The sequence below is a fragment of the Chenopodium album genome, chromosome 19 (assembly GCF_948465745.1).
Source record: "Chenopodium album chromosome 19, dcCheAlbu1.1, whole genome shotgun sequence".
NCBI classification, from domain to species: Eukaryota; Viridiplantae; Streptophyta; class Magnoliopsida; order Caryophyllales; family Amaranthaceae; genus Chenopodium; species Chenopodium album.
The window spans coordinates 41,125,218-41,153,176 of NC_137852.1; the positions used below are offsets into that span (position 1 = coordinate 41,125,218).

Sequence of the window (27,959 nt, forward strand, 5' to 3'; positions counted from 1 at the left end):
TTCAGTATTGAGGAATTCTTGTTAATAACTATCTAGTTCTTTTGCCATTCTCCAACACCATCATAAACAACTCCATCTTCTATCCGACGACATTATCAGAGAATCAGTTGGCTTTTACATTGCTATGGTGATCTCAAGACATATGAAGCACAAAACTAACATTAATGAAGATTGTGAATTTCCTATAATCTTTACTGAGCTGAAGAAATTGAAATGATTGAAAAACAAAAGAGAATTCTTATCTTGCAAGAAAAGTATGTTTTAACACCTGCTCAAAAGGTTTGCAAATAAGTGATTAAAATTCATCAGCCAATTAAAGCAAAAAAGAAAATGTGGCAAGATGATGAAACTTTGTACAAAAGTCTTGTTGGCTTCTTGCTATATGTGACACAAAGAAGGCGATATTGTGATTACCTATAATGTTTAGGTTCATGAGGGCATAAGCTAAGTGAGGTTGTCATCTTGGTAGCAATTGGGTTGGTTTATCATTTAAGTTGTAGTTTGGTTGGATATGAGAATTAATATTTAGGGCCTGTTCTCATACGTTTATTTTCAGTTCAGTTCAGCTCCTAATTTCTTTCTCTTATAAAATATTCAGCTCAGTTCAGTTCAATCAACGAGAACAGGCCCTTAGAAGAAGTTTTTCCCATGTAGTTCCTAAACACTGTCATCTAGATATGTTTAACGTTGTTTGGTTGATCATAAGAAATTAGACGATCATAAGAAATTAGACCTGCTAAAGGAAAATCAGTTACTAATGGAGGCTAGGTAACACTTTCTATGAAGTTGTCAACTAAACAACTCACTATATTTCACTTTCCTCTTTAATCGTTTTATTTATTTATTAATTATTTTTTTTATTTTACTTATTTGTTATCCTTTTAAATGTCAATCAGACAAGCAATATACACTCATTTAAAATTCAAGAGGCATTTAGGCAAATAAAGGGACTTTAAAAAATGAAGAATTATTTCAGAGAACAAAATTTGTGGATTAAAGTGAATATTACATGCACAGTCAGATACTTTTCAACAGAAAGTCTGTATTTGCTTATTTTTTGAGGTAAGGTCTATGTTTGTTTATACATTGAATTTTAAAAATATTTTGTATAGTACAAAATTATACAAAAATTCTACTGAGAATTTTACAAGTCTACAACACAGCTATTCAAATATGTATGTTGCTATTCATGCATGCAACCCTTTCGTTTATATTTACATTTTAACAAAGAATTTCTCATTCAGATTATTACAGATCATATCATTGCTTCCCAGGACATATGCTTTTTCATCAAATCACCCGAACAAAAGCAGCTCGAGTGTGAGCTCAGAATCATATTGGGAGCCATAAGACGATATCCAAGTATATGAGAAATATAAGGATAGTGCACACTTCCTATTAGAATCTACCTCTATTGCTGCTAGCTCTTCGATTTGAGACAACAGTGACTCGCTGGTCTTGTAGCATGTTCATATTGGGAGCCAGCAAACGAGTGTATCGATCAAAGTACAGAAGTTGCTTCAACAGAAGGGCGAATTCCCGAGGGAATTTTAGTCCATACGACTCACTCACCCGTACCTGCAAATAACATTTAAACTTGCTAGTTATTATCCACTAATGCCAGAAAACCTAGTTTTCCAGTGAAAGAACTTAAAGTGCCAATAATTTGCACAAAATTATCTAGGAGTTCTTTTAGGCATTTCAAATCATAATAACACTAGATTAAAGGGCAAAATGTGTCCAGGTGATAAAAGCAAATTAATACGAAGTATATAAGGTGGTTATGTTACTTATATACCCTGAAACATGAAACATACTTTGTATATACTTCCAATTATAGTGATATATACCTGTTGTGTCGTGATTGAAATATTCAATGGTTACCCAAGTTCTTTTTGAAATTCAATAAAGTGAATAAGTAGAAAAACAGTTAGATTAAATGAGAGAAATATCAAAATATTCCAAAACACTTTATCAGAAATGGCCAGCAATGAAGTCGAACACTCATTAATAGCAAAATCAACAAAATTTAAGCAATAAAACACTTGGATTGAACAGCATAAAGATAAAATCCCCCACAAAGGAGAGAATATAAGTTTTGTAGAATAAAAGAAACCAACTTAACTGGCACAAATACTAAACCCATTAATGGCTAAAGCAAATGGCACAATACTAAAAATTTCATTACTCCTAAAAACCATTGGTCATCACTCAACTTTAGCAACCCAAACCAGCACTTGATCCCTCAAGATCACAATAAATCTCGTCCTAGAGCAAAACCTTAAAAAAAAAAAAAAAGGACTTACAAGATCAAGAAATAGTGCATTCATCTGCCTCTCGTCAACCACCACATTAGCAGCAACAGCAGTTGCATTTGTACTTGGCCCTCTTGCTGTTGCAACGACAATTTCTGTATCTAAATCCTGCAATTAGGAAATGGACAATAAATCATGTTTCTACACTGCAGCATGAATCTGATGAAGTTAGCATGGCTGCTGAACTATCCAAGACCATAGCCACAGACTTGCAGCAGGTAGCTAAACCCACTCAATTTATATTTTACAGCTCTACAAGTCTCAGTTATGTACATCTGTGCCCGTTGTAATTAGAATTTTTCCCTAAAGCACAAGTACACATGCATAACTCCCAATTAAAAGCAAAAGAAAGAAGAAGAATTGGATACACAATGATACCAAAAAAATTAGCCAAAAGCTAGACAAGGACATTGAATAGGCTTAAATATGTTGTCGAAGACTGGAAGTTGTTTGTGTAATAAACAAGCATTTTATAAAAGGAAATTTTTTGTACCACACTACCTTTTAGTTGTCAACTTCTGTGAAAAGCCACCTTTAAAGTTCATTTTTGTAAACAACCAACTTTAGTACCAGGACAAATTGAGGAAATCCGTCAAAAAGCTCTGATTTTGGAGCCCAAATTTCCCCTTCCCTCCATGTTCTCCATGCAAAATGACAAATCTATACTTATATATTAAAAAGCGTTCCTAAAAACGTTTATGTGACACATGTGCCACGTCACTACTTAATATCCTATGGCATCACGCCATATCACCACGCAATAATTCATGGAAATGTTAATTAAAAACGCATATAAAGAGGTTTGAACTCCTTACCTCATGGAGAAAACACCACATGTCTTACCATCTTAACTACCAATTATTTATGTTCTATTCTTCCACATAAATGTATTTAAATGCAGAATACAAAATTGCATCGATCCAAATTCAAAAACAAAGAGACACACATTATTCTTTGTATTCTCTTCAATATTCAATATTGCATTCCAAATTAGTTTATTTCAAACACTTTATTAGAAAAACGAAAAGAAATTACTCAAAGTAACATCCCGGGCAACGCCCGGGTGACACACTAGTTTATCTTAATTTAAAAGAAGGATTAGTACACCTGAATTGAAGACCCTTATGGAGAATTCAACATTTTCCCCAATTATAAGTAATTTACCTTGGGAAGTTTTTCTTAATTTTTATTTGCCTAAACCACAATCAAGAGATTATCAGGCATGATACAATTCATGTTGATAATTTAATTTGATGCATTGTAAGTTTGTAACCCCTTATTTATGACCTCGTGCAAGGAGTTGAACATTCCCCCAAAGTTAATAAGCCCTTAATTGAATTTTGAACCCAACAATTCATAGACCTAACGATCGAATTACTACGGATTTTTGCGAATTTTACATTTGATTCTTACAAAAGGCACAATATCAATTCTTTGCAGATCAATTGTCATTGTTGTGTTTTTATAACAGGGATGATGGTTGGATTGGTTGGTAAAACATAAAAAGAAATGCAGGGGGGAGTATAAAGTAGGCTCCACAAATGGAATCGTGTAACAGTTACCATCAAATGGTAGCCTGATAGGGGTACTCATCAATGTCACAATGTGCACATTTCCACTTTAAACAATTCAAGAAATGCAACAGTTAATGTCGGAAGCCAACAAAGTCCACCGGAAACTGAGGACATATTAGTATTACCAACCTGTATTGAGGAAAATATCTTTTCAAGATCTCTTGCAAAGGCATTAGTATCCACATTTTGGTTAGTCGCACCCATTTCAATCAAAGCTGATGCCATTGATTCATATTCTTCTGTTGCAATAGATTGAAGAAACACTTCCATGGCAGTCCATGTCTTTGGAGATATACGACCTACAATCCCTGCAAACAAACACATATGACATACGGAAGCATTTTGCATCAACAGAAAGGAGGCAGAATGCATGACACAGTAATTGATGTAATTGGAGAGGAAAGGCTTGCATATAAACAATATACATAAATAAATTCAAATTACACTAAAACATCTACACACTTCCAAACTGCCATTAAGGAGATACTAGCACAGTGTACCTTAGTCATTGGTGATAACTGAATGTTAACAAAACAGGTATTTTCACAGCATCTGATAGAAGGTAAATTATAACATTTAGTCACATAAATAAAGATTCTACAAGCATAATCAAAGGAGTAGCAGTTGGAACTTGGAAGTAATTTCTTTGTGGATTAATGGATCGTTGGATCATATATCTAAGACTATAAGAGTATTAGTTGATGCTTTTGTAAGTGGGTCTTAGGATTCCAAATTATTAAAGTCATACCATTATTGTTATCTAATCCCTCCTATCCTTTTTGCTCTGCCAGTTTCTTGATTAGGATTTCAGGAAGGTTCAAAAAGTTCTTCCCGAAATTTTCCATGTACTGTGAAAAATTCCCTTCAATTTTCCTTTATTTATTTGGAAAATGTGCCATAATTTCCTTATTCTGTTTTGATGTTTTCTATACAAATTTTTTTTTTTTTTTACACATTTTCCACTAATTGAATTTCCCAATATCAGATTTCAATTTTTATCATCATTTTCTCTCCCCAAACACCACATTAATACTTTTTTTTTTTTTTTTTCTTTTTCATTAATTTTTGGTGTGTTTTAAAAAGTGGCACTATTTAGTATAAAGTTATAATGTTCATTACATGTTATTGTTTCTCACTCATCAAGATTTATTTTTCTTAATTTACTCCCCAATTCCAAATAGGAGGAACAAAAAGGGTCGGAAGTAGTAATTGAGAACATGAAAATACAGAGTAGGGAATGTACCCTGCTTCCTAGTTGCTTATCTTTAACTTTTTAGTTTATGGACTAACTATCTGTCTTTGTGGTAGTACATTTACAAAATAAGATGAATTGACAGTATAAGTAGTCTTTTTTTTGTTATCTCTGCTATTTCACTTTATCCTTTTCTTTCACATTTTCCGAATCTAGCAGCAACAACTTTATTAATACATGATTGAGATGCCAAAGCTTCCAACAAAATGACAGTTGAAAAATCAAAATTATTTCCATACCAACCATCAATTTACTCCCAACTGAAGGAGAATGATAGACAAAATTATTTTGTTCAATATGAATAGCAACAAAATGTAGATGTTAACTTGGTAACTCCAGAAAAGATGCATACCAAAATCAAGAAATCCAATACGGCCATCACGTAACAGCCACAGATTACCAGCATGCACATCTGCATGAAAAGATTCGCATGAAAGCAAACTGCCAAACCTGCAAAAACATGAACAAAGTGAGTCTCAGAAATAGTCTTAGATCCTAAATGCAGAAAGTGGGGCTCACTCAAATTGTTAGAAATCTCACCAGACATTAAGAGCAGTTATTAGACTTGTCTCAGGACTAGAAACAAGGGAATTAATGGAGTCTAGGTCAGTAAGAGGAACTCCATAAAGCCTCTCCATTGTCAAAACTCGCTTGGTGCTACAGTGGTAGTATACTCTTGGAGCTGTAGCCTGCCTAGTGAGTCCCATAGTGTCCAGGTACCTTCTAAAGGCCTCTATATTTGCAGCCTCCTTACTGAAGTCAACTTCTTCAAGCATTGATTCTCTAATATCTTTAACTATACCAACCTAAGATAGGAGAGAAATGTACACAGTAAGCTCAGTCTACAGAAAGAAGAATTGCATGATATATAACGAAATTTTTTGATGAAGCATGGAGTTACTACTAATATTACATATCATAACATAGTCTAGTTACTAGTGCCTTTGATGCTTTGAGAGATGTTTCAACTATAACTATAAATATGTCATGGTAACATAAACTCGGTTAAGTAGTCCACAACGTGAACATTTGTAGATTATGCATACATATTTTCCACAAGTGACCAGGAATATGAGAAGAGAGCATACAAAGACAAGGAGCATGAGAAGTTGAGACGTGGTATACGAAAGGTAACAGCCAGATATTTCCATGCAGTCATTTGACAAAGGTCTAATATAGTCGTTATGGTTACCAAAAAAATTAGATCAAGTCAAAGAATCATAAAATATTTTCAGACACCTATTAACCACACCTTGTTATGCTTCACAAGTGTTTAGTTGTCTTTTTTTCTTTTTTTACATTAAATCATATTCTCTCTTAAATATTAGACTATTAGCAAAAAAAAACTACTGAAAGAGCAACCATTTAAAGCACCTCCAACTTAAATATGAGAACATAAGGAGAATTATGATGCTTTTACCAGGATCAACCTACATTTAGCCAAAGCCTCATATCATTAGGAGTTAGGACAACTTCAAAGAATTCTACTCTTTCATGATCAAATTGAGTTCATGGACTTTGTGGTGATGATATCGCAAGTAATAGTTTAGCTGTATTAATATATAGGATTATTTTCTCAATCATGTTCCAAGTAAGTGTAAGTCAAAAGCTGAAAAGTTACATAAATTTTGGAATTGAATAGAATCGTATAATTTTCAAAAAGTTGGATCTTTCTCGGCGTGATTTTCCATTGGATTCATTCATAGATTCAACAATGATACTCAGCAAAGTACAAATACTAGAATTGAAAGCTGCAAATGGTAGAAAACTGCTCTATGTATTACCAGTGAAGTGCGGCTGAATTCAGGGTTTAAAAACTCAAAAATGCGAGCCACAACGTAGACAAAATTCAGATCGGCTACTAATATATCTTCTATCCCAGGTTTCAAAACTTTTATGACCACGTCTTCTTGAGAGCCTTTTAGCCTGGCACCATGAACCTGGGGACATAATTCTGTACTTTTGTTACTTGTCTTTAGTCACATTAGCCTAGCAGAAGAAGAAGAGAAGAATAGAACCTGTGCAATTGAGGCTGATGCAAGGGGTGTTGGATCAATATATTCATAGACACTATCAATCGGCCTCTTTAGTTCTTCATTCAATATTGCTTTGATTTCTTCAAAAGGAATTGCAGGAGCTCGATCAAAACATTTTTGAAACTCCTCAACATACTCTGGAGGGAACAGTGTAGGTGCAGACGCTATGAACTAAACAATGACAAACTAAGCAAGATGAATATCATAGCTAGGGAAAAGGGCTAACTCACAGCACGGAGAAAAAAAGAGGTGCATTAAATAATCCTAATGAGCAGATAGAGAGTGACATGACGTATGAGAGAATATCCAGTAATATTCAGACCTACAGATGTAATATCCTTGCCATACCTGACCCAATTTGATATAGGTTGCCCCTAAGCGTTCAAACAATTTTCTCAGATAGAAGGGAGAAACCAATCCCAGCTGTAATTCGGCAGGTAAACCACCTGTATTTGTCCACTGCATTAAGTGAAATAGCATTAGTTTCCTGGATTATTGACAAGAATAATTCATAAAGACCAAGTGTAGTTTACAATAAACTTCAAAAAAAAAAATTAAATAAATAAAGGATGAACACAGCACACAGTAACAGTACCTTTGAGACATCTGCTAGCCACTCACCACCCACCCCAACAACTGCTTGGACTCCTTGAGCTAGTCTTAAGGCTCCACGAGGACCGGTATTTATGGATGTCTGGACTATATCCTCGACAAGTTTCGGCAGGTTTTGGATACGTTCTATAGAGAAATGGAAAACATGAAAACATAATAAAATCTAGGATAACATAATAAAATCTAGGATAACATAACAATTTGCAATTTTGCAATCAAGTACACAACTCTTCATGTGAGGGATAAACACCACATGCAACACTAACATTCTTACCTTACCCTGGCATCATATGTCAAACTCATATCTGGGTGCTAACAAAATTTACTTCTAATATTTGACAAATATCTCTAAGACTTCTTCCCAAAACTTTAAAACCTTCGTGCAAAGCAATGAAATATCTCTAAAAGCTATTACCAAATATCTCTAAGACTTCTTCACAAAACTTTACAAAGGTTTTAAAGTTTTGGGAAAAAGTCTTAGAGATATTTGGTAAGAGTCATAGAAACCCCAGATGGGAATTAATCCCCTTATACACTATGCCATATTTAATTTTTAAAAAAATTTTGAGACTATGGCTTTGTTGTTGTTGTTGTTGTTGTTGTATCTGCATAACCATATTCCTGCCTGCCTTTACCATCACCTCATTGTTTTCCACCACTCTCCCGCAGTTCTAGCCAAATGGAAACCATTTCTACCTACTAATAATAGAAACTTAAGAAAAAGAATATGATGAAACAGACCTCAATCCCCTGACCCCTTTAACCTTCCAGCTCTGCTAGCACTTCCATAGTTAATTATGCTACTTCCTGCAAATATCTGTCTTATTACACACAACAACCACAAAATCTATGCTTCTCCAATGCAGATATATCTTCTGCTTTAATTGTTTCCCCCACCCCTCCGGCCCTCCCCTCTTTGAGTTGGTCTTTATTGAAATGCTCCTTCTTACTCAGTGCCCGTTTTAACTCCGGGGTTGGAATATGACACATCTCCAAAAAAAAATCAATCTATTCTCCCTGTAATCTGATAATTTCATTTATTCGTTTTTAATCCTAGGCCTGGACAATGTCCTTAGCCAGAATTCAAAAGGCTCTATCAAAATTAAGGAGAATTATAATGTCTATCAAACAGTATTACAATGTGGGCATCAAAGTTTGACAGTAAGCATAACAGCACGTCAAAACAACTACAAGTTTATGGTGAATAACATTCACAAAAAGTGACAGGTTGTAAAACTAAGCAAAAGTGGATAACATGTTAGATATAGAGAAGGAAAGGTACCCTGAAGACGTGATGTAAAAAGATCTTGTGTCTGTGAATACTGTGAAAAAACTATCATGCGACGGGGGTGATAGGGGAGCTTTTTGGACCATGTGGAGACACATGTAGTAGTCAACTGCAGCCAAGATAGAGAATCAGAAAGTGGAATTTGATTGCAAAACAGGATAACAAATAACAGAAAGACAACCCATATAGCTTCAAGAAATCATTCTGATCACAAGTCTTCTATCAAAACGGCTATCCAAGTCAAGTTTATCTAAATTTATAATCTTTTTTCCTAAACTGCATACTTATTGGAAACAGAGGAAATCAAAACACAATGAGTTTAAGAACTTTTAATAATGTTATCCATGCTTAGGGTGACTATGAATGCATTGTTGATAAACCTAACCCAAAATTAATAAATCCAACAATTCACATACAATCCATGAACCTACATAGAATCATCAATTGGATAGACCGGTAGGATTTCAACATTTTAGGTCAATGTTCAGTTTATGATTGCTAATAGATATATGAAAGTTTTGAAACTCATTAGATTTACATATAAAATACTAGTATAATGACATTTAACATTATATAATCAAATAAGATGCTCTTATACTCTGCATAGTATCTTTACAAGTACTTGAAAACCATTTACAACCACAATTTTCTTCCTCTATTTTCTTTAGTTGCAATGCTTCTCATTTCATGTTTGCCAATGCGTAATTTCAATCACTTATATTTTTAATAATCAATATGTAAAAATATTTTAAAAACTAATTATGAAATTATAAATTGAGACGAATCTTACTAACATATAATAGATTCAAAGCACAAATTTCCCGAAGACTAATTGAAGTGTTGTAAACTCATATGACTTTTATAAATTCTCTTCAAAGGTTGACCCGAGCAAACTTTTATCAGCATACACTCAATGAATGTTGACCCGAGCAAATATTACTTGTATCTTATCTTAACGTCACAAATGAGTAATTCATGACAAATGTGGATTTCACAATCATATCTTTGAGTAGTTTGCAAGATCATACAATTTGATCCTAGGAGCACTTTACATTCGAAGCTAGTATCTCGATCACAAAGATAACAGATACATGTATATAAATTTAATAAGTTTCCACTCAAATGAACAAACAAGGAGGAACTTACAAGTACATTATCAATTCGATAGACAAGTATTGCACTCAACTCAACTTGATGTCAGCTTGCTATGGTGCAAATTCATAGTAATGTTAGTACATCCTACAGTAATTATGTCAATGATCCTAAACCCATACCCCTCGCCATTTCGCCAAAACTCATGCATCCTATAAAGCTTAAACTGAAAATTACATAATTCTATAATACAGTTCCAAAATTAACACATCATATAGCTCATTTCTGCACAAAACCACAATTTTAGCTTTCACACAATGATACAATCCATACAATTACCAGAAAAATTCTTCCTTGCTCTAAAATCCAATAATAAACCGACATCAACCAACCCCAAATCCCAATTTGATTTTTCTCATCAACCTAACACAAATCCCAATACTTAATTTTCATAATCCTAGTTACTACCTCAAATTACCCAGAAAGAATTTTTGAATTCAAGCACATACCCACAATACAAAGAAACAAGAAATGTATAATGTAAGTCTTGAATGTAAATAACATCAAAAACCCCATAAAATTAAGCTCACTAAAAACCCAAAATCATAGTACTTTGCATAGAAGTGAAGAAACCAATTATGAAAATAGAGAAGGAGAAACCTGAGGAGGAGAGAGAAAGAAAGGTAAGCGGCCATAAGAGCAGTAGGTTGATGTCTTGAAAGCCATAATCGCCATTAATTTAGCTGCAAATTCTTGCTGAAAGTTGGAAACTTTGAAGTTTGAAAATAAGGGTAAATAATTGTAGAGTGAAAGAGAAAGAATTTAGAAAATGGGTGGAATTTGTGGGGGAGAAGCTGAGATGATGATTGCAAAATTGACCTGATTACGCCATTTTTGTTTGGTTTTAAAAGAAATCTGTGTTTTCTGGTTCAAACTTGTAACACGAAGCTCAACCAGACAATCATACAGCCATACTACGAAGTACTTCTAAAGAATTACTCATAGTCCGTACTAATTAATCACTCAATTAACTAACTTCAATAACTTTATAACTCAATTAACTTGGTAAGCATTTCATAAATGATACTCGCAAATCCGCTAATAGCTCTTTAGGTTAATTATTTAGAAAAATTGATACTTTGTAATATTAATCTCAACTTTAGACCATTTACTTTTATTAATCTCAACTATAATCGTAATATTAGGGGCGTTTTCATCTATTAGGCCATAACCGATCAACAAAAGTCAACAACCTTTATAACAGGTTACTTGACACATGTCAACCCTGATTAGTCTAAAAATTTATATAAAATGAAAAAAAAAAAAAAACACCAGCCCCTACCCTCCTCCCCTTCCCCCGCCAGAATCAACTCCCATCGAAAACACCCCTCCCTTCTCCTCACCAAAACAACTCCCACTAGAAACACCCCTCCCCTTCCCCGCCTGCCGGAACCCAACCCCACCCTTCCTCGCCTATTGGAACCTGAAAAAATACCTGCTAATATGTCATATTAACAATCTTTGTTAATATAGGGGTACAGTGGTCTTTTTGATCTGTTTAGCAAGGCTAGTGGAGTAAATTCACTACCAAGAACAATACTACCTGATTGAACTAGATTGCATTGTTAACTCCGTCGGCCTATATCACCATATCCATGCACTTCTTTTTCACTCAAAATTAAACCATTAATGGAGAAATTAGCGGCTGCAATGGAAATCAAAGGTGATGGCAAATTTTTATCCTTTGAGGTTAATCATGCCCTTTGTTTCACTTTTTATCCTTAAGGTTTTCGTTTTAGTGGTGGCGGTGGATATGCTTGAGCATATTTAATGGTGGATGAAAGCTTGGGCATCTTCAATGGAGGATGAAAGCTTGAACTAGGCATTTCAATGGAGGATGAAAGCTTGAACTGGGCATTTCAATGGAAAATGAAAGCTTGAATTAGATAACGTCAATTAACTCCCACGTGACCAGCATAATAGAAAACTAATAAAATAATTGATTCCACTCCTCATATTTGCAAAATTACCACCATATCAACCTGCTTTGTTAATATGACATATTAACCGGCTCTTCTCTTGGAACCCCACCCCACCCTTGCCTTGTCCCCGCAAATCGCCAACTGGCATTCCCCCACCCTCGAACATGGAGAGTGAGCCCCACTAACGGAATTTTTAACGGCAAAATTACCATATGGAAACAAAAAGTATATTGGGGTTACAGGGTAGAAAGTCATATATGTTGGGGCACAACGTAAAAAATTAAAAAATAAAAACAGGGTTATATAAAAAACCCCTTTTTTTTATTTTCATGGTAACTAACAAACAAAATCATCAATTTACACAAAATCCCCGAGATAATTTTTCTCTGCTCCCCTGACTCATTCTTAACTCCCTCTGTTCAAGTATCACTCTAATTTACACAACCCATATCAAAGATCAATACTTTCTTTCAATTCCCATATTTCTGGGTTTCTACACTCAATTCATTCATCAAATTTCTGCAATGTTTGCTTGTTTTGATTGAATTTGGCAATTTATCAGATGGGTAGGGTTAAAAAGAAACCCCGGCGTTCTGTGAAATTTTTTGAGAATGGAAGCACAAGCAATTATGGTAAAAATTCAGCAAACCCAGGTGCTAATTTAGCTAATGACCTCAAAGTTGATGATTTTGGTAATATTCAAAACCCCCCTTTATTTTTTGATGTTGATAAAAGTAGTTGGGATTCATTACAACATAGAGATTTATCTGAAATTGTACTCCATAATTTAGAATTTAGTCCTGAATTTATTGGGTTTGAATTGAATGAGGAAATTTGTTTAAGGGTTAGGTTATGTGATGTGAATGAGCGTGTTGTTAGAATTAAATCAGGGTATTGGCCTGTGTTTTCGTCTGAAAACATATATTTGGAGTTTGTTAGTAGGAGGGTAGTTAACGGTATCGAAGCTCGTGCTGTGGTTGTAAGTGGGCAGTTTGATGGGAGTGATGATGGAATTACCGGGTTAGTTCAATTAGTTAGTATGAAGTTCTTGACATTGAGGCCGGTTTTCGGGGTTAGGTTATGTGAGGATGTATGTTCACTTAGGATTAGGGTGGAGATACTTCAAGATGCATTTAGTGCTTGTACATCACTTCTAGATAACACTAGGCTAGCATGGAAAAAGAGCATGATGAGTGTAATGGCTTGGCTTCGGCCCGAGTTGACAACTTATGAGGCTCGGTATGGGGTCCACTTATCGAGTAAAGTTGAAGAAGATTTGAATTTGGATGTGGATAATGGAAGCTTCAAAGATTCAAATTTTGATGTTGGTGGATTTTATGAAGCCATAAAACGATCAAAGTGAGTGTTTTATATGGAATTGTTGAAAGCTTGGAATACACGTGCTTCATTAGATGATTTACTTAACCATTTATGCTTACTGTATTTTGTAGAGATTGTCCCATGCTGGATGCTGAGTTGCCTGATTTACTACCTGAGCTTAGACCATATCAACGTCGGGCTGCTTGTTGGATGGTACAAAGGGAGAGGGGTGCTTTGCAGGATTCGGTTGTATGGGAAAATAATTTTTATTGTTCTCCTATGTGTGTGGTTGTGGATTTTTTGGAGTCTCCGTCAAAAATGTTCTACAACCCATTTAGGTATGTCTTTGTAGTTCTTCGTTTTTTGGTTACATATTCTTTGCAAATGTCGTTTCTCCCACAATAAAACAGCTCATTTACTTCAGAGGATGAAGTGAAAATCCCTATGGTTTGAGGTTAAATAATGAGAAGAAATTGGTTTCATAAACTAGGTTTTTGGGATGGTCAATATGTATGCATCTGTGTCCTATAATTACTTGAGCAGTTGTTTCTAACTAGCTCTTTGTGATCAACATTTTCTGAAATGTTATTAAGGAGGGGTTCGGCAATAGCAATAGAGTCATATTGAAACATTTTTTTTCTCACTTAGAGCGGAATTTTCCTCATTTCATTCTTTCCATTAGTCTAGACTTTTCTCTTATCCCTTTCCTTCTTTTTCCCCTCTTTTGCTAGTGGGAACGTTTCTTTGTGTCAAGAGGTCGCCCCTTCATATGTCTTTGGCGGTATTCTTGCTGGTAAGAGTCTTTGATTAATTTTATAATCTCTTCTGTATTTTGGTGTGTGTGCGTGTGTGTGTGTGTGTGTTTTTTTTTTTTTGTTCGGTAAATGTAGCTATCATCTTGTTAAGTGTAAATTGTTTATATAGGTAATACTTAAGAATTCGCAACTTGGGAAAATGAATCATGTTTTAATTCCTTTTCAAAAAACCATGTACTTGTTTGGGTCCATGTTGATATAGTGATTTTTAAAAGATTATTTTGTGCGAATTAAAATTTTAAATAGTGACTTTATAACGAATATTGATTAATAAATAATTTGGGTAAGATGTGCTCCCGTTATGCTAAGTTTTATTTTTTTCTTTCTTGTGCTTGGCTGTTCTTTCACATCTCAGAGTTGACTCGAGTATTAGGTAACTTTTTACTTACAACAACAACAACAAAGCCTTAGTCCCAAAATGATTTGGGGTCGGCTAACATGAATCATCATAAGGAAATGTTCGTAAAAGAAAAAGAGCATAGCAAGATAATCAATTTAATAAAAGTTTGGAAAAAAAAGGTGTGTAAAGTGAGAAACAAAATAGAGAATATGAACAAAAATTTAATAGAATATTAAAAGATTGGTAAGGAGATAAAAAAGTGGAAAAACATGCAAGTAAAACACATAAAGGTTGCAAATGAAATAAGTTAAGTTTGCAAAAACATGAGCTGATTAAATAATTAAAGTAAATACTAAAATCTTGACACGTCCTCGACATGAATATTCTCCCTCCTCTCCGCCTATCAACACCATATTTTCCTTAATCCTCATAGTATTCATATCACTCTCAACCACCCTCTTCCAAGTTTTCTTAGGTCTTTCCTACCCCTCGCGATCCCAACACTCTGCCACTCTTTAACCCTCCTTGCTGAAGCCTCTCTTGGTCTCCCGTTTATATGGCCAAATCACCTTAAGCGTTTCTCCCTTGTCTTGTATTCAATGGATGTAACCCCATACTTTTTTTTTTTTTTTTTTTTTTTTAAAATCATCTCCATGTTAAGCACACGACAATGCTTCACAGCCAAAATCACCTTAAGTTTATATGGCCAAATCACCTCAAGTTTATATAAGCTCAACAGTTTTTCCCATGCTCAACTGTTGAGTTTATATGGCCAAATCACCTTAAATTTATATGGCCAAATCACCTTAAGTTGAATAGTTTATGTATGTGTTTATTTTCTGCCCATTACTATTCACATATGCAATATCCTTTTGTTGTATGTTTATGCTAGTTTTATCTATTTTTATTGCAGATGAGATGGGCATGGGAAAAACTGTTGAGCTTCTTGCATGTATATTAGCTCATCGCAAGTCATCATCTGAACAAGGCTGTTGTTCAGGAGGTATGTCGGATATTACTGAGAAGGAGAAAACCAGAATTAATAGACTGAAAAGAGAACGTGTTGAATGTGTATGTGGTGCACTTAGTGAAAGTTACAAGTATGAAGGATTGTGGGTTCAGTGTGATGTCTGTGATGCATGGCAGCATGCAGACTGTGTTGGTTATTCACCCTCAGAAGGAATACAAAGAACTAAGGAAATCTCTAAAAGAAAATGCAACAATAACAGAAGGAAGAAGAATGTTGCTGATATCGTCATAATGAATAATGAGTATGTGTGCCAAATTTGCTTGCAGTTGATGCAAGCTACTAGCTCTCCGATCGAGTCTGCAGCTACCCTTATTATTTGTCCTTCTTCCATACTGCCTCAGTGGCATGCTGAAATACTTCGGTACTACCTAATGTACCTATGTCTCTGTTCTTTAATTCATTTTTCCCCCTTGTATATGCATTCATGGAATTGAGTGGAAATTTGAGTCCATCCCGGTAGAGGGGCAGAGGAAGAGAGGGGATGAGTGAGGAGAAAATGTAGACTATATATATGTTCTAAGTCATGGGGTTGAGTAATGTAAGCTCTGCAACATTCTCTTAGTCTTGTGGTCCATGCAAAGGAAGAAATTTGTGGCTGTAGAGTTGCAGATGTTTGGTGTTATGACTTGCTTTGCATTCATTGGAGTGTAAATTGACAAAATTGAATAGGATTGACTTTACGATTGTAAATTTACATGTCAAAGGGGTCGGATTCTGGTTGGAAATGGATGTTTATAAACTAGATTGTTTAGCTGCACATAGACCCAATGGGCTATACACCATTATAATTATTATAAATGGTTATAATTTTTAACCTAAATTATACTTTCTATAATATTTATATTCTACCAAAGTACCACATAGGATTTGATGTTTAGCAATGCAACTTTGACAGTTAATATCTTTTAGTAAAATTTTTTAAAAAATTGATACTTTTTAGTACTTAAAGATTACAACAAATGGTCTAAGGGGAGTTTGTGAATAGCCTTAGTCTAAATGGCGCTATTTAGTAAATTTAATTATCACCTAAAATTTTACAAATGTATTACCATATAGAGAAATAGTAAAAAATTGAGATAAGAATGTAGTCATGCATGTATTAGAGTTGTAACTAATGTTGGGGAGTATATATATACAAGAATAGGGAGACTTAATTTGTGGCAGTCTTATAACAAATTACTATAAGAGATATGATATATGAAGTATTTTATCTAATGGTTTTAAACATTTATAGGTAATAGGTGAACAATATAAAAGTCTAATCTTATATTATATGTCAATTCAATTGTAGCAATATGTGTAATGGTTTCAATTATGGATTATGTCATTCTATAATGGATGTTGTTAGACCTTGTGGAATGACAATTTCAATCATCTTTACAGAACAGCCTTTTCAAAAATCCTTTACAGAATGTCCTCTAAGCCCCTCTATGTAGTTAAACAAGGTTGTTTCTATTATTTTAATTTGATTGGCCCGTGTTCCTATATGGATCCTCAATAATTCTTTTGATAATGCACCAAAGTACACAAGCACAAAGTGATCAAGAAAATTTTGTAATGCTATTTTTGTTGCTCACTTTATAATTGCATTGGAATGCTTATGATACTTGATTTTGCTTGACATGTAACTGTGATTGCTTTTGTTCTTAGCTTCTTATTGATTGCTTATCCATCTCTTAGTCATACAAATCCAGGCTCCATGAGAATTTATGTCTACGAAGGTGTGAAAGAAAAGTCATTATCAAATTCCACTGCATTGGATATCAATGAATTAGTCTCAGCTGATATTGTGCTGACGACGTATGATGTTCTGAGAGATGATCTATCACATGATTCAGAGAGGCATGAAGGGGATCGTCGCTTAATGAGATATGGAAAAAGGTTTCTTCTACACTACTCTCTCTCTCTCTCTCTCTCTCTCTCTCTTTCTCTCTGTCTCTGTCTCTGTCTCTCTCTCTCTCTCTCTCTCTCTCTTCCCAGTCATTCTGCTTAGTTGAAAGCCGTTCTTAATGTTTTACTTATAATATAATATCTTAGGAGGATGGTATAAGCTTCACAATTTTCTCCAGTTCTCTGTACTTGTTGTGATAGGATCCTAATAAACTGTGCCCAAGGTTATTCCTGATTTAAGAGTTTATCAGTTTGTCCATTCTATTCTATGCAGTCTCTCCTGATTTAAGAGTTGTTGTTTTTGTTGTTGTAAAGGATCCAAAATTTTTATATCTCTTTTGTTTTTTTTGTTTGTTTGAGGGGGGGGAAGGGGGTTGGTCTTAGAAATTTCTTCATGTTTACACATGCCTGTCCGAGTGATGTCTTTTCTACCTTTGTGTTTGTCATGATTCAGTGTAAAATTTCGCTTGGAAAGACATTGGATATCCTGTAACTGAAGCTGTAAGCTGGGATACTTTAGTGATTTGTAATGAGCAAGTTACAGAATTCTCCAGTATATTTTGTTACAGGTATCCTGTGATTCCAACCCTTCTGACCAGGGTGTTATGGTGGAGAATTTGCTTAGATGAAGCTCAAATGGTCGAGAGTAGTGTTGTTGCTGCAGCAGAGATGGCATTGCGTCTACATGCAAGACATCGCTGGTGTATTACTGGAACACCTATCCAAAGGAAACTAGATGATTTATATGGTCTTCTCAAATTCCTTAAAGCAAGTCCATTTGATGTGTCTAGGTGGTGGGCTGAAGTTATACGAGAACCGTATGAGGTATGTGATTTTTTCTTTATTAAATGTTTTAATTATCTTAATTATCTAGTGTTTTATATTTGTGTCCATACTCTGGGAGATATTATTGTGGTTATTTTATTATGAGCGATCATGTCCTTTGTTACATCACAAGATGAATTCTTTTTTTCTAAGAAAAAAGCAGAAAAAGACAAAAAGTAGAGTTCTGACATACTTGGTTGTGCATCCTTCTTTGTGCTTCTGAATTTCTCTTATAGGACACCATCATCCTAATGCTGCTAAGGAGGCTTTTGCCTAGGCCATGATCCTAAAACTATGCAGTCTTATCTGTAGTCTGTACAGTTGTGAATAGGCTATTTTAAACTTATGACTTGCCTGTTTCAGTCCTTATGGCTTACCCTATTGCAAGATGATGTTTACAAAAGATCTTTGATACCAAAAGCATCTGATTACTTAATTCTTCCATAGAATTAAGAATTAAAGGATAATCTTCAAACTGAGTTATGAATTTTGTTGTCTCACAACCAACTTGCGAATTCATACTACCTCCGTTTCACATTATGTGCAACTATTGAATATATTTTTATCTCAAAAATACCCACTTGTTGCATATAATATGGAACAGAGGTAGTATAAGGGCCTGGAGGAGCTGTCTGAAGAGTTACCTTTTCCATTTAGAAGTCTGTTGTTTTTTCTGATCGTGAACCTTACTTTTGTAGCGAAATAATGTAGCAGCTATGGCATTCACACATCAAATATTCAGACAGTTGATGTGGCGCTCCTCAAAGGCACACGTTGCAGATGAGCTTGAGCTTCCTCCGCAGGAAGAACAGGTCTCTTGGCTTTCTTTCTCTGCAGTTGAAGAGCACTTCTACCAGCGGCAACATGAAACTTGTGTGGATTTTGCTCGTGAAGTTCTTGAAAGGTTCAAAAGTCAGAGTTTGTCTAGACATTGCTCAGGTTTACAAAATATTTATAACCTTCACTATGAAGTGGAATACTCAATCATCCATTCTTGTTTAGACTAGGAGAAAAAGCGGAAAATAGTAGAGATTAACTAATATCCGATGTTTCTTTCAGCCTCCTCGTCGTCTGTACCTGATCCCTTTGTTACCCATTTGGAGGCCACAAAGCTGCTAAACTCACTTCTGAAGCTTCGTCAAGCTTGCTGCCACCCTCAAGTGGGAGGATCTGGACTACGTTCTCTCCAACTATCTCCCATGACCATGGATGAAATATTATCTGTGCGTTGTTAGATCATTCATCTTACCTGCTGGAATTTGACTCATCTGTACTAATTACTAATAGAGTTTTTTTTTTTGTAATGTTATAGGTCCTTATTAGTAAAACTAAGGTAGAGGGAGAGGATGCATTAAGGAAAGTAGTTTCTTCATTGAATGGGCTTGCTGGTATAGCGATCATCCAAGGCGAACTATCTAATGCAGCATCTTTTTACAAAGAAGCATTAGATTTAGCAGAAGAACATTCTGAAGATTTCCGTGTGGACCCTTTGTTAAATATCCACATACATCAAAATCTCACTGAGGTTCTCAAATCAGCTTCAAACACTTTGCAACTAGTATCATTTTGTGGGGCGCAGCTAACTGGAAAAATTGAAGAGGTGCCTTCTCAAATTAGTGGTGGCATCATTGCATGTATTGACCATATAAAGAAGACTCAAAATGTTACAGAAGACATTATGGGTAGGGCTAGGGATACTTCTGAATTGAACTGCAGTTCATCAACAAATGGCTCAGAAGGTGTTAAAAATTCTAGTATTGAAAGCTTGATTATCATATGTGAGGGTCTAAAACAGAAATATTTATCTGGATTTTACTCGAGGTTGTTACAAGCTCAACAAGAGTTCCAGAAGTCATATATGCAGGTATATATTCTCTTGACTTTTTGGCTGTCTTCATTTTGACTAATTTCTATTATGCATCGTGTGTCATTGCATGTTCAGAATCCTCAAATGTAATATGGCATTTGTATGTTAAAGATAATATAGGACAAAATTTTGCAAATCTTCTAGCATAGTTTATGACACATAACTTGTGTTTCTATGCTTTCTACTTGTTTGTTGTGTTGCATTGTGATGCGCAAGCTAGTATGTCCTTTTTTTTTTTTCCTGGCATTACCAATTCGGATGATCATTCATCATAGTATAATGATACTACACATCTTGATGTTGGATAATAAAGGTGGCACCTACCACCCTCACTACCAAGTGTGTCAATATGAGGGTGAAGAAACAGATAACAATTCTACGATACCTTGTTACATCCCATTCCAAGCATATCTACGATACCTTAAGACAACAGAATATGGGATCACTTGGTATCTTCTTCGAGGCATAGTTGAAAACATTATTGTGCTTGATGTGATTATGTTTCATATATTAATAATTCCGATTTACTTGTAAATTACAAGTGGTGCAGTTTGCTTCATAGCACACAGCCTCGTTCGCTTCCATGAATTCTTAGTTAAATGCTGTGTGTAGCTTTCTTCCGTTTTCATGTGGCTACCTTTCTGCTGTGGGGTTTTTGTTATGCCGGTTTGGTTGGCATGAAGGACTTTTGCTGTTTTGTTGATACCATGAGAGATGATTTTCTATTTTTTTAGCTTCTGTACCCTGCTTCCTAAAATGCATGTAAGTTTAATATCTGGTACATACTATCAGGGAGCTGTTCATGTATGGGTGAGGCATGTGGTCCATCAACTACCTCAAAGCCCGCTTAACAAATTGAAAATATTCTTGTTTAGCAAACAAATTTAAGATAAAATATGTAGTTCCCCTGATGGAGCTAAGTTGTTGTAGAATACCATTGCTCTCCAGGATAATTTTGTTTAACTAAATCATGTTATCCTCTTGTATGTTCTTTTTTATTTTCACTAGTTATGTACTTGGTGGTTGAATCTTGCCTTTTGTTTGTTCTGAGTGCCTAAAAACTATTAATGTATTGCTTTTTGAAGGTTGATGACTCTATAAACAACAGAGAAAACAAGAACAGAGTCTGGTGGTTGGAAGCCCTCCAACAAATTGAACAAAACAGAGATTCAGCTAATGAGTTGTCAAGGAGGATTGAAAATGCTATTTTAGACAGCCAGAACATTACAAAATCAGCAAGAATTGACTCCCGGTTGGTTCTAAATCTTTAGTCTTTTCTTCAAACTGTTGTGAGTTGAAGCTTGTATGCTATACATTTTGTATTCTTAGAGATCTGAAATTCTCTGTAATTTGTTTTTATTCTGAATGACAAGCCAATGGACAAACTCTAGGATGATCCTTATTTTGTGAAATAAGTTGCCAGCTCTTATATAGCTCACATTGACTGATTCTAAGCTATGAGAATGATGTCCCTTATGATAAATAAGAACCTGCTGATACTATTGAATATTCTTGACCCAATAAGAAGTTTGGCTGCTGTCTTTGCTGAATCGTTGCCATGTTATGGTGAATAGCTATGCTTATTGACAACCAATTTGTCTTTCTGCTCTATGAATTCTCAACTGATTTATCAATTGAATGAATTGTAATCTAACTGAAACACTCTATCCATGTATAAACATTCAAATATCATTTGGCACTAAACTCTGAAGTTGTTAAATATTGAATCAAAAAATTGATAGTAGTAGCACAAAAGAGTTGGTTTGACATAGACAAAAATTGGTTGTAAGCTGGACAGTAAATGGAAGGATTACATTGAGACTTCTTAAAATGGGTAGTCATCTTATGTTTTGACATTTTTATTTTCTTTTTTGAATCTCCTTTCAGTTTCCGGAGTATAGCTGCACTTAAATACTCTATTCAAAGTGGCTTAGACTCACTGGAAGCTGCTCGGAAAAGGTTATTAGACCAACTGTTGGAAATTGATCAGACGATGGAAAAACCAAGAGATGAAGATGTTGACCGTATACGGTACTGTCCAAATTGTTATATGAATGTGGAAGGTCCTTTGTGTGCTCATTGTGAATTGGATGAGTTATTCCAGGTATGTCTTGAGTAGGTAAATTTATTATGAGACTCAATGAGGTTACTGCTTGTGGCATATTTCTAAGTTTCTATCTACCATGTCTTAGGCTTATGAGGCTAGGCTCTTTCTTAGAAAAGAGGACAATGGAGGATTTATCTCGTCTGCTGAAGCAGTAGATCTAAAGAAGAAAAGATTGGAGAGGAATCGTTTTTATTGGAATTTGGAGCAAAAGTCAAACACTGATGCATCATCAGGGCCAAATAATATAGGCAGAAGTAAAAGGGATTCTGCAAAAATGTTTATGGTGAGCTTCTCTTAATCTCATTCCTTACTCCCCCAGCGTGGTGGATTTACCTGGTAAAATCAGTGTCATGGTGCTTCCACTTAAATGATGAGTTGGAACTTTGTGGTCCCTTATCTTCTAACTTCAAAAATAAGACATAGAGCATGTTGTTAGAGCTGTGCTACATGTGTTATGTGTGAGCTGTTATCCAGGAGTTTGGGATGATGGAATCAATATGATGTTTTGATTCAAACGTTCTAATTCAGTTTTATTGTCATGATACTGTGTTTTGTAGGATTCAAAACTTCCCTCTGAATTAGAAATTATCCTTGGTGTTATAAGGACTTATTTCAGGGCACACTTGGGGAGAGAAGGTATATCAGCGGCCAGCAGACACCTGGTACTTCTTGAGGTATGCCATGCCAAGTTCCTTGCATTTAAGTTGTTGCTAATTATGTCCCTTTCTGAAGTCTTATGAATTTGTTTTATGAGAATTATGACATAGTTTGGTGATATTTTTGGTGTTTTTTGTTTAGCTTCTCGCTGATGCTGATTTTATAATGGGTTGTGCAGTTGTTTAGTGTGATGCTTGTACTGCTCTAATCTTTTACCTTCTTCATATCAGGAAATGAAGAAGGAGTATGCTCATGCAAGATCATTGGCTACTGCTCAAGCTCAGGTTCTTCGTGCATATGATGAAATTAAGATGGCAACTTCAAGATTACGCTTAAAAGAAAACGGTGATGACGCTAACTCTATAGATGCGCTAAGCCTAGAAGAACTTGAAGTTGCTAACGTGGAGAATTCGAGTGAAAAATTTGTGTCATTGGCAACATTATCACGAATACGGGGAAAACTTCGGTATTTGCAGGTACTAGCTTATTATTTATAGCATCATTTATGGCTTCCAATGATTTATTTCATGTACTCTGGTGGTTATGTTACATGGATGACTTTTCTAGTATACATTTGCTCAGTCTTTAGCTGACAAAGTGCTTTAATTTTTTAAATAATTTTATTAAAAAAATTGTTTTAGTTCATGACAATTTGGTTAAAAAAATGATCTGGTGAAAATTTGGTATTAAAAAAAAAAAAAAGAAATATGGAGACAAATTGGTATTAAAAGTATGAAGGGTTTAGGGAAGAAGCATTGGAGGCCTGATTGTAGTTTAGCAATTACAATTTATTGTCAGTGTTAAAAGAATCCTACATAAAGATACAACTTTATGTTTGAAGAGAAAACTTTGGATCCGTATTTCCTGATTTCAATTATTGGTATATAACTATAGATTACCTGCATTTTTATCATTAAAACATGTGACCTTCGTTGCATTTCTGTTCAAAGTGGCTTACGGTCTGTTTGTTCAAACATGTGTTTTTTTATATTGTTGGGAACTATGTGGCTTTCGTTGGGAACTGAACCTCCTATGTACTTTTTTTTTTTACTGTAATAAATGAGTCTTTTTCTTCCAGGGACTAGTAGTTTCTAAACAGAAAGAAGAATCAGATAATGAGGTAGCTGCTTTAATGAATACTCCTTCCCCAGAGAGCGCAAAGAGTACCAGATTGGTCGAGGAAATGTGTCCTGTATGTCAGGAAATTCTGCAAAATCAAAAAATGGTGTTTCAGTGTGGACATCTAACATGCTGTAAATGTAAGTCCTATCTAATAACGCTGGATAATCATGATGTTGGTCAGCAAGCCAACATCTATATATATTATTGTGAAGAGTATGGTTTGTGCAGTCTCCCCCCTCCTCTCCTCCTGCACGGAAAGTTTCTTTGCAAATACGAGAGTTTTTAATTCATTATTACTTCAAAATATCTGACCTTTGTAATTCATGGAGTAATTTTTTTTGGCTGTCAGAAGAGACTTATTCTATGACTTTCAAATTTGGCTTCAGCGCTTGAAATTTATGTGTTTACTTACATTACAGAAGTTACTTTTGTAGGTTTCTGTACAATAACTGAGCGAAAGAGGGTTTCCTACAGCAAGATGGATGATAGTTGGGTGCTTTGCCCTACTTGTCGACAACCTTCAGATTTTGAGAGTATTGCCTTGGCTGATGATGGCCAGAGTAAATCATCTGCTGGGAAAAGTGAAAATCTGGAGGCTTCTGTATCTGTCCAGGGATCATACAGTACAAAGGTACTCATATCCATAACTATCAGGGTGTTACTTTCATAATAGCTGTTAACATTGTTATCTGTTAATAGTTTAATACTGAGGCTCATGTTATTTTTTACTTTTGGAAGATTGAAGCAATTACAAGGAAAATTCTGTGGATCAAGTCGAGCGATCCAGTGGCTAAAGTTCTTGTTTTCTCCAGTTGGAATGACGTCCTTGATGTGTTAGAGCATGCTTTTGCTTCTAATGAGATTAGTTATGTTCGTATGAAAGGGGGAAGGTAATGGGGCCTCTTCAGACTTTACTGAATTATTTGTATGAATGTTTTGTTTGTTGGGAGATATTATCTTTTGATCTGTTGTGTCAATAATTTCGAAAGTGTCTAGTTGTCTGGATGTCTCACGTATAAAATCCATGGTAGAGCTTTTCTGGATGTCTGAATTTCCTTGTAAAACCTATTTAACACATTTAGCTTTAGAACAATATGAATCATATAACATATTGCTACTGCTTACCTCCCTTTGCTTGAATTGCAACATGCCCTTTCATTTTGCAATTGTTCGCATATTCCATCCCCACCATGATTTTTTTTTATTGTTTCATTTTTTTGGGAAGGCCTCTGTTATGGTGACTCTAATCTTGTTGTAGATCCTTCAACACTGTTGAATGACACTCCAAAAGTCCAAATCTATCAGACATATTCTGATACTTCTTGATCTTCTGTTTGTTACAAAGTTGTGTGTCTATTGCTGATATCCTGCTTAGAACTCTTGAAAAAGGTTTTAGCTTACATCGGGAGCTCTTTAGTCCAAGCAACCTACAGGTTTTTAATTGGGTGGATTGATGATGGATGGACAACTAAATGATTTTATTTTGTAATGACAGAAAACAATCACAAGCTGCTTTAAGCATTTTCAAAGGAGAAAAGATGACAGAAAAGGGTTGTGTCAAGAACAGTGATCAACGGAAGCCAGATTCTAAGTTTATCCAAGTGTTACTCCTCTTAATTCAGCATGGAGCAAATGGGCTTAACCTCCTAGAAGCACAGCATGTCATTCTTGTTGAGCCCCTACTTAATCCAGCAGCTGAAGCGCAAGCAATCAGCAGAGTGCACCGCATTGGGCAGACTAGAAAAACCACTGTTCATCGATTTCTAGTATGTATTTTCCACTTTTGGAACTATATTCTATATTTATTATTGCAGTATCATGGTTATTGATTTTTTATAGTGTTTTTTACTTATTTTCTTGTTTTTGTTTGCATTATCAGATTCATTACTTATAGAACTATTTTGTGAAGAAAGCTTGGGATTTATTTTTAAATAAACAATTATTTTTACATTTATTTTCTTTGCTTAATTCACAATTGATGTTTCTATACAAATTTCAATCTGCTCAGAGTCTTAAACTTCGCTTCTTTATCCTTTTTTATTCCATTGGCTGAACAGATTAAGGATACAGTTGAAGAAAGCATTTACAAGTTGAACAGAAGTAGAAATTCCAGTTCTTTTATTAGTGGGAATAAGAAGAATCAAGATCAGCCTATTTTAACATTGAAAGATGTCGAGTCCTTGTTTGCAGTAGCACCTCCTGCAGCACCGGATAAAAGTAACGAGCATAGTAGTAGTAGTAGTCTAATGCATTTACCACCATCTGTTGCTGCTGCCATCGCCGCTGAGAAAAGGCTTGGCCAATCTACAATGTGATTATACGTTCTGTGTAGATTATTAGTGCTGGGTATCTCAGTTTCTTACTTTGTATATTCTATCTATTTGCTAGGATTATTTAGGTAGGTGTACATATAATTCTTTTATTTTATTTTTTTTAAAAAGCGGAGTTCGTAGTAATTTTTAGGGCTTCAGCTTTAAGCTGAATTTATGTATATTAAGCAGCAGAGATCTTATGGCTGTATTTGATATTAAAGCCTAACTTCAGTTTCTCTATTTCTCCAATTGTTTCTAATTATTATACTAGTATTTAAATTAACAGTTGTTTATGGAATATAAATTATGGTTATTTCATTATACTTTGTAATAATTTGATTTGAAAAGGCTAAAATTAAAATAGAACTCAAAAAGGAAAAAATATAAAGGGGTTCCTAATGGAGTCCTATGTATTATTATAGAGGTTGCAAAAAGGTCTTTGGTTAGCTATTAGTTGTAAATCCTTTTCGGATTTGTTCAAGTTATGTACTCGTGCTCAAAACTTCAAATGACACCTAGTTTAATTCAAGTTGTAATTAGCAAGGGTTATATGTCAATTTTTTGTTAGGTTTACATTTATATGTTTAAATTTGAGTATAAAATTTTAGTCATCAATGTCTCACGTTATTCTATTTTGTTTAATGCACCTATTTGTTTTTACCCATTTTTTAATGCATATCTTTGAGAATCAATAAGTTTAGTTTGTATTATAAAATATTGATTATAAAAATTACCCTGACAATAAGATCTTATATAATTACTAGTACATTTTTTTGCATATAAATGTGACATTATGGTCAAATGTTGAACTCATACTAAGGGTCTGTTCACATTTACTGAACAGAACTGAACTAAACAGAACTGAAATGAATATTTTATGAGAGAAGAAAATTAGAAGCTGAACTGAAATGAAATTAAGTAAATATGAACAGGCCCTAAAACATTTCAAATAGGTACATTGATAAAACACAAAAAAAAAAAAAAAAAAAAAAAAAAAAAAAGTAAATATATTGCGAAAAAAACTTAATCTATCCACTATTAATAAAGAGTAGAGATAGTGAAATCCAACCCAGCATGATTAATGATATTTAAAATTTTTAATACTACCTTCGTTAATTATTATGTGCAATTTTGGGGTATTATTTGTGAGATATAAAATATTTCAAAGTTGCACATAATAATTAACGGAGGTAGTACATCGTATTGTGTACCCAATGAATGGATGTAAACTTTTGTTTAATCACGAGAAGATAAAAGAAAAAATAGAGGAAGTATCAAAATTCAAGTACAATATCATCCTCAATCACGTAATTCCAATTAGATAAGATAATCGAATATCAATTAGTTTCACGCAAGAATAGTTTCCAACCTAAGTTGGAAACTTGTATATTCCATCTTTGACACTTACTTCACTACTTGCGTCATGCACTCATGCATTACTATGTTATTATCATGTTTAAATCTCTACCTTATACAAAGTATAAGATTACTCTTACAAATAGTGTTATTATAATTATACCCTT

General features: G+C 34.6%; 2 protein-coding genes across 5 annotated transcripts; one reads left to right on the forward strand and one right to left on the reverse strand.

The window, feature by feature from the left end:
- Nucleotides 1-1,022: 1,022 nt before the first annotated feature.
- LOC145593701 (putative aarF domain-containing protein kinase At5g05200, chloroplastic) lies at nucleotides 1,023-11,139 on the reverse strand. The gene is made up of 11 exons (XM_081650022.1): nucleotides 10,830-11,139; nucleotides 9,072-9,186; nucleotides 7,773-7,915; nucleotides 7,526-7,636; nucleotides 7,160-7,348; nucleotides 6,926-7,081; nucleotides 5,682-5,947; nucleotides 5,494-5,591; nucleotides 4,019-4,197; nucleotides 2,307-2,423; nucleotides 1,023-1,578 (listed from the first exon to the last, which is right to left on the reverse strand). Exons 1-11 carry the CDS (start codon nucleotides 10,902-10,904, stop codon nucleotides 1,399-1,401), a joined length of 1,629 nt encoding a protein of 542 aa, XP_081506148.1. The 5' UTR covers nucleotides 10,905-11,139; the 3' UTR covers nucleotides 1,023-1,398.
- Nucleotides 11,140-12,518: 1,379 nt separating this feature from the next.
- Nucleotides 12,519-26,676, forward strand: LOC145593702 (uncharacterized). Of its 4 annotated transcripts, none has more exons than XM_081650023.1 (19): nucleotides 12,519-13,510; nucleotides 13,603-13,809; nucleotides 14,203-14,264; nucleotides 15,540-16,017; nucleotides 17,337-17,537; nucleotides 18,116-18,371; nucleotides 19,070-19,310; nucleotides 19,431-19,594; nucleotides 19,684-20,235; nucleotides 21,324-21,490; nucleotides 22,126-22,342; nucleotides 22,431-22,628; nucleotides 22,903-23,019; nucleotides 23,233-23,478; nucleotides 24,081-24,261; nucleotides 24,559-24,755; nucleotides 24,863-25,014; nucleotides 25,620-25,890; nucleotides 26,182-26,676. In XM_081650023.1, the coding sequence occupies exons 1-19, from the start codon at nucleotides 12,714-12,716 to the stop codon at nucleotides 26,437-26,439; spliced, it is 4,962 nt and encodes a 1,653-aa protein (XP_081506149.1). In that variant the 5' UTR covers nucleotides 12,519-12,713; the 3' UTR covers nucleotides 26,440-26,676. The 4 variants fall into 4 exon arrangements, with proteins under 4 accessions (XP_081506149.1, XP_081506150.1, XP_081506151.1 ...); XM_081650025.1 differs by having other exon boundaries at nucleotides 12,723-12,843; XM_081650024.1 differs by lacking the exon at nucleotides 14,203-14,264 and having other exon boundaries at nucleotides 12,521-12,843.
- Nucleotides 26,677-27,959: the final 1,283 nt, after the last annotated feature.

Bases quoted from the DNA above. Each gene is read 5' to 3' on its own strand.
- LOC145593701 (XM_081650022.1), bottom strand. From the start codon at position 10,904: ATGGCGATTATGGCTTTCAAGACATCAACCTACTGCTCTTATGGCCGC. The intron at 9,187-10,829 runs GTTTCTCCTTCT...TCTTGGCTGCAG, and splicing joins TCTTTCTCTCTCCTCCTCAG to TTGACTACTACATGTGTCTC. The intron at 2,424-4,018 runs GTTGGTAATACT...TCCTAATTGCAG, and splicing joins AGATATTTTCCTCAATACAG to GATTTAGATACAGAAATTGT.
- LOC145593702 (XM_081650023.1), top strand. From the start codon at position 12,714: ATGGGTAGGGTTAAAAAGAAACCCCGGCGTTCTGTGAAATTTTTTGAG. The intron at 24,756-24,862 runs GTACTCATATCC...TACTTTTGGAAG, and splicing joins AGGGATCATACAGTACAAAG to ATTGAAGCAATTACAAGGAA. The intron at 25,015-25,619 runs GTAATGGGGCCT...TTGTAATGACAG, and splicing joins GTTCGTATGAAAGGGGGAAG to AAAACAATCACAAGCTGCTT.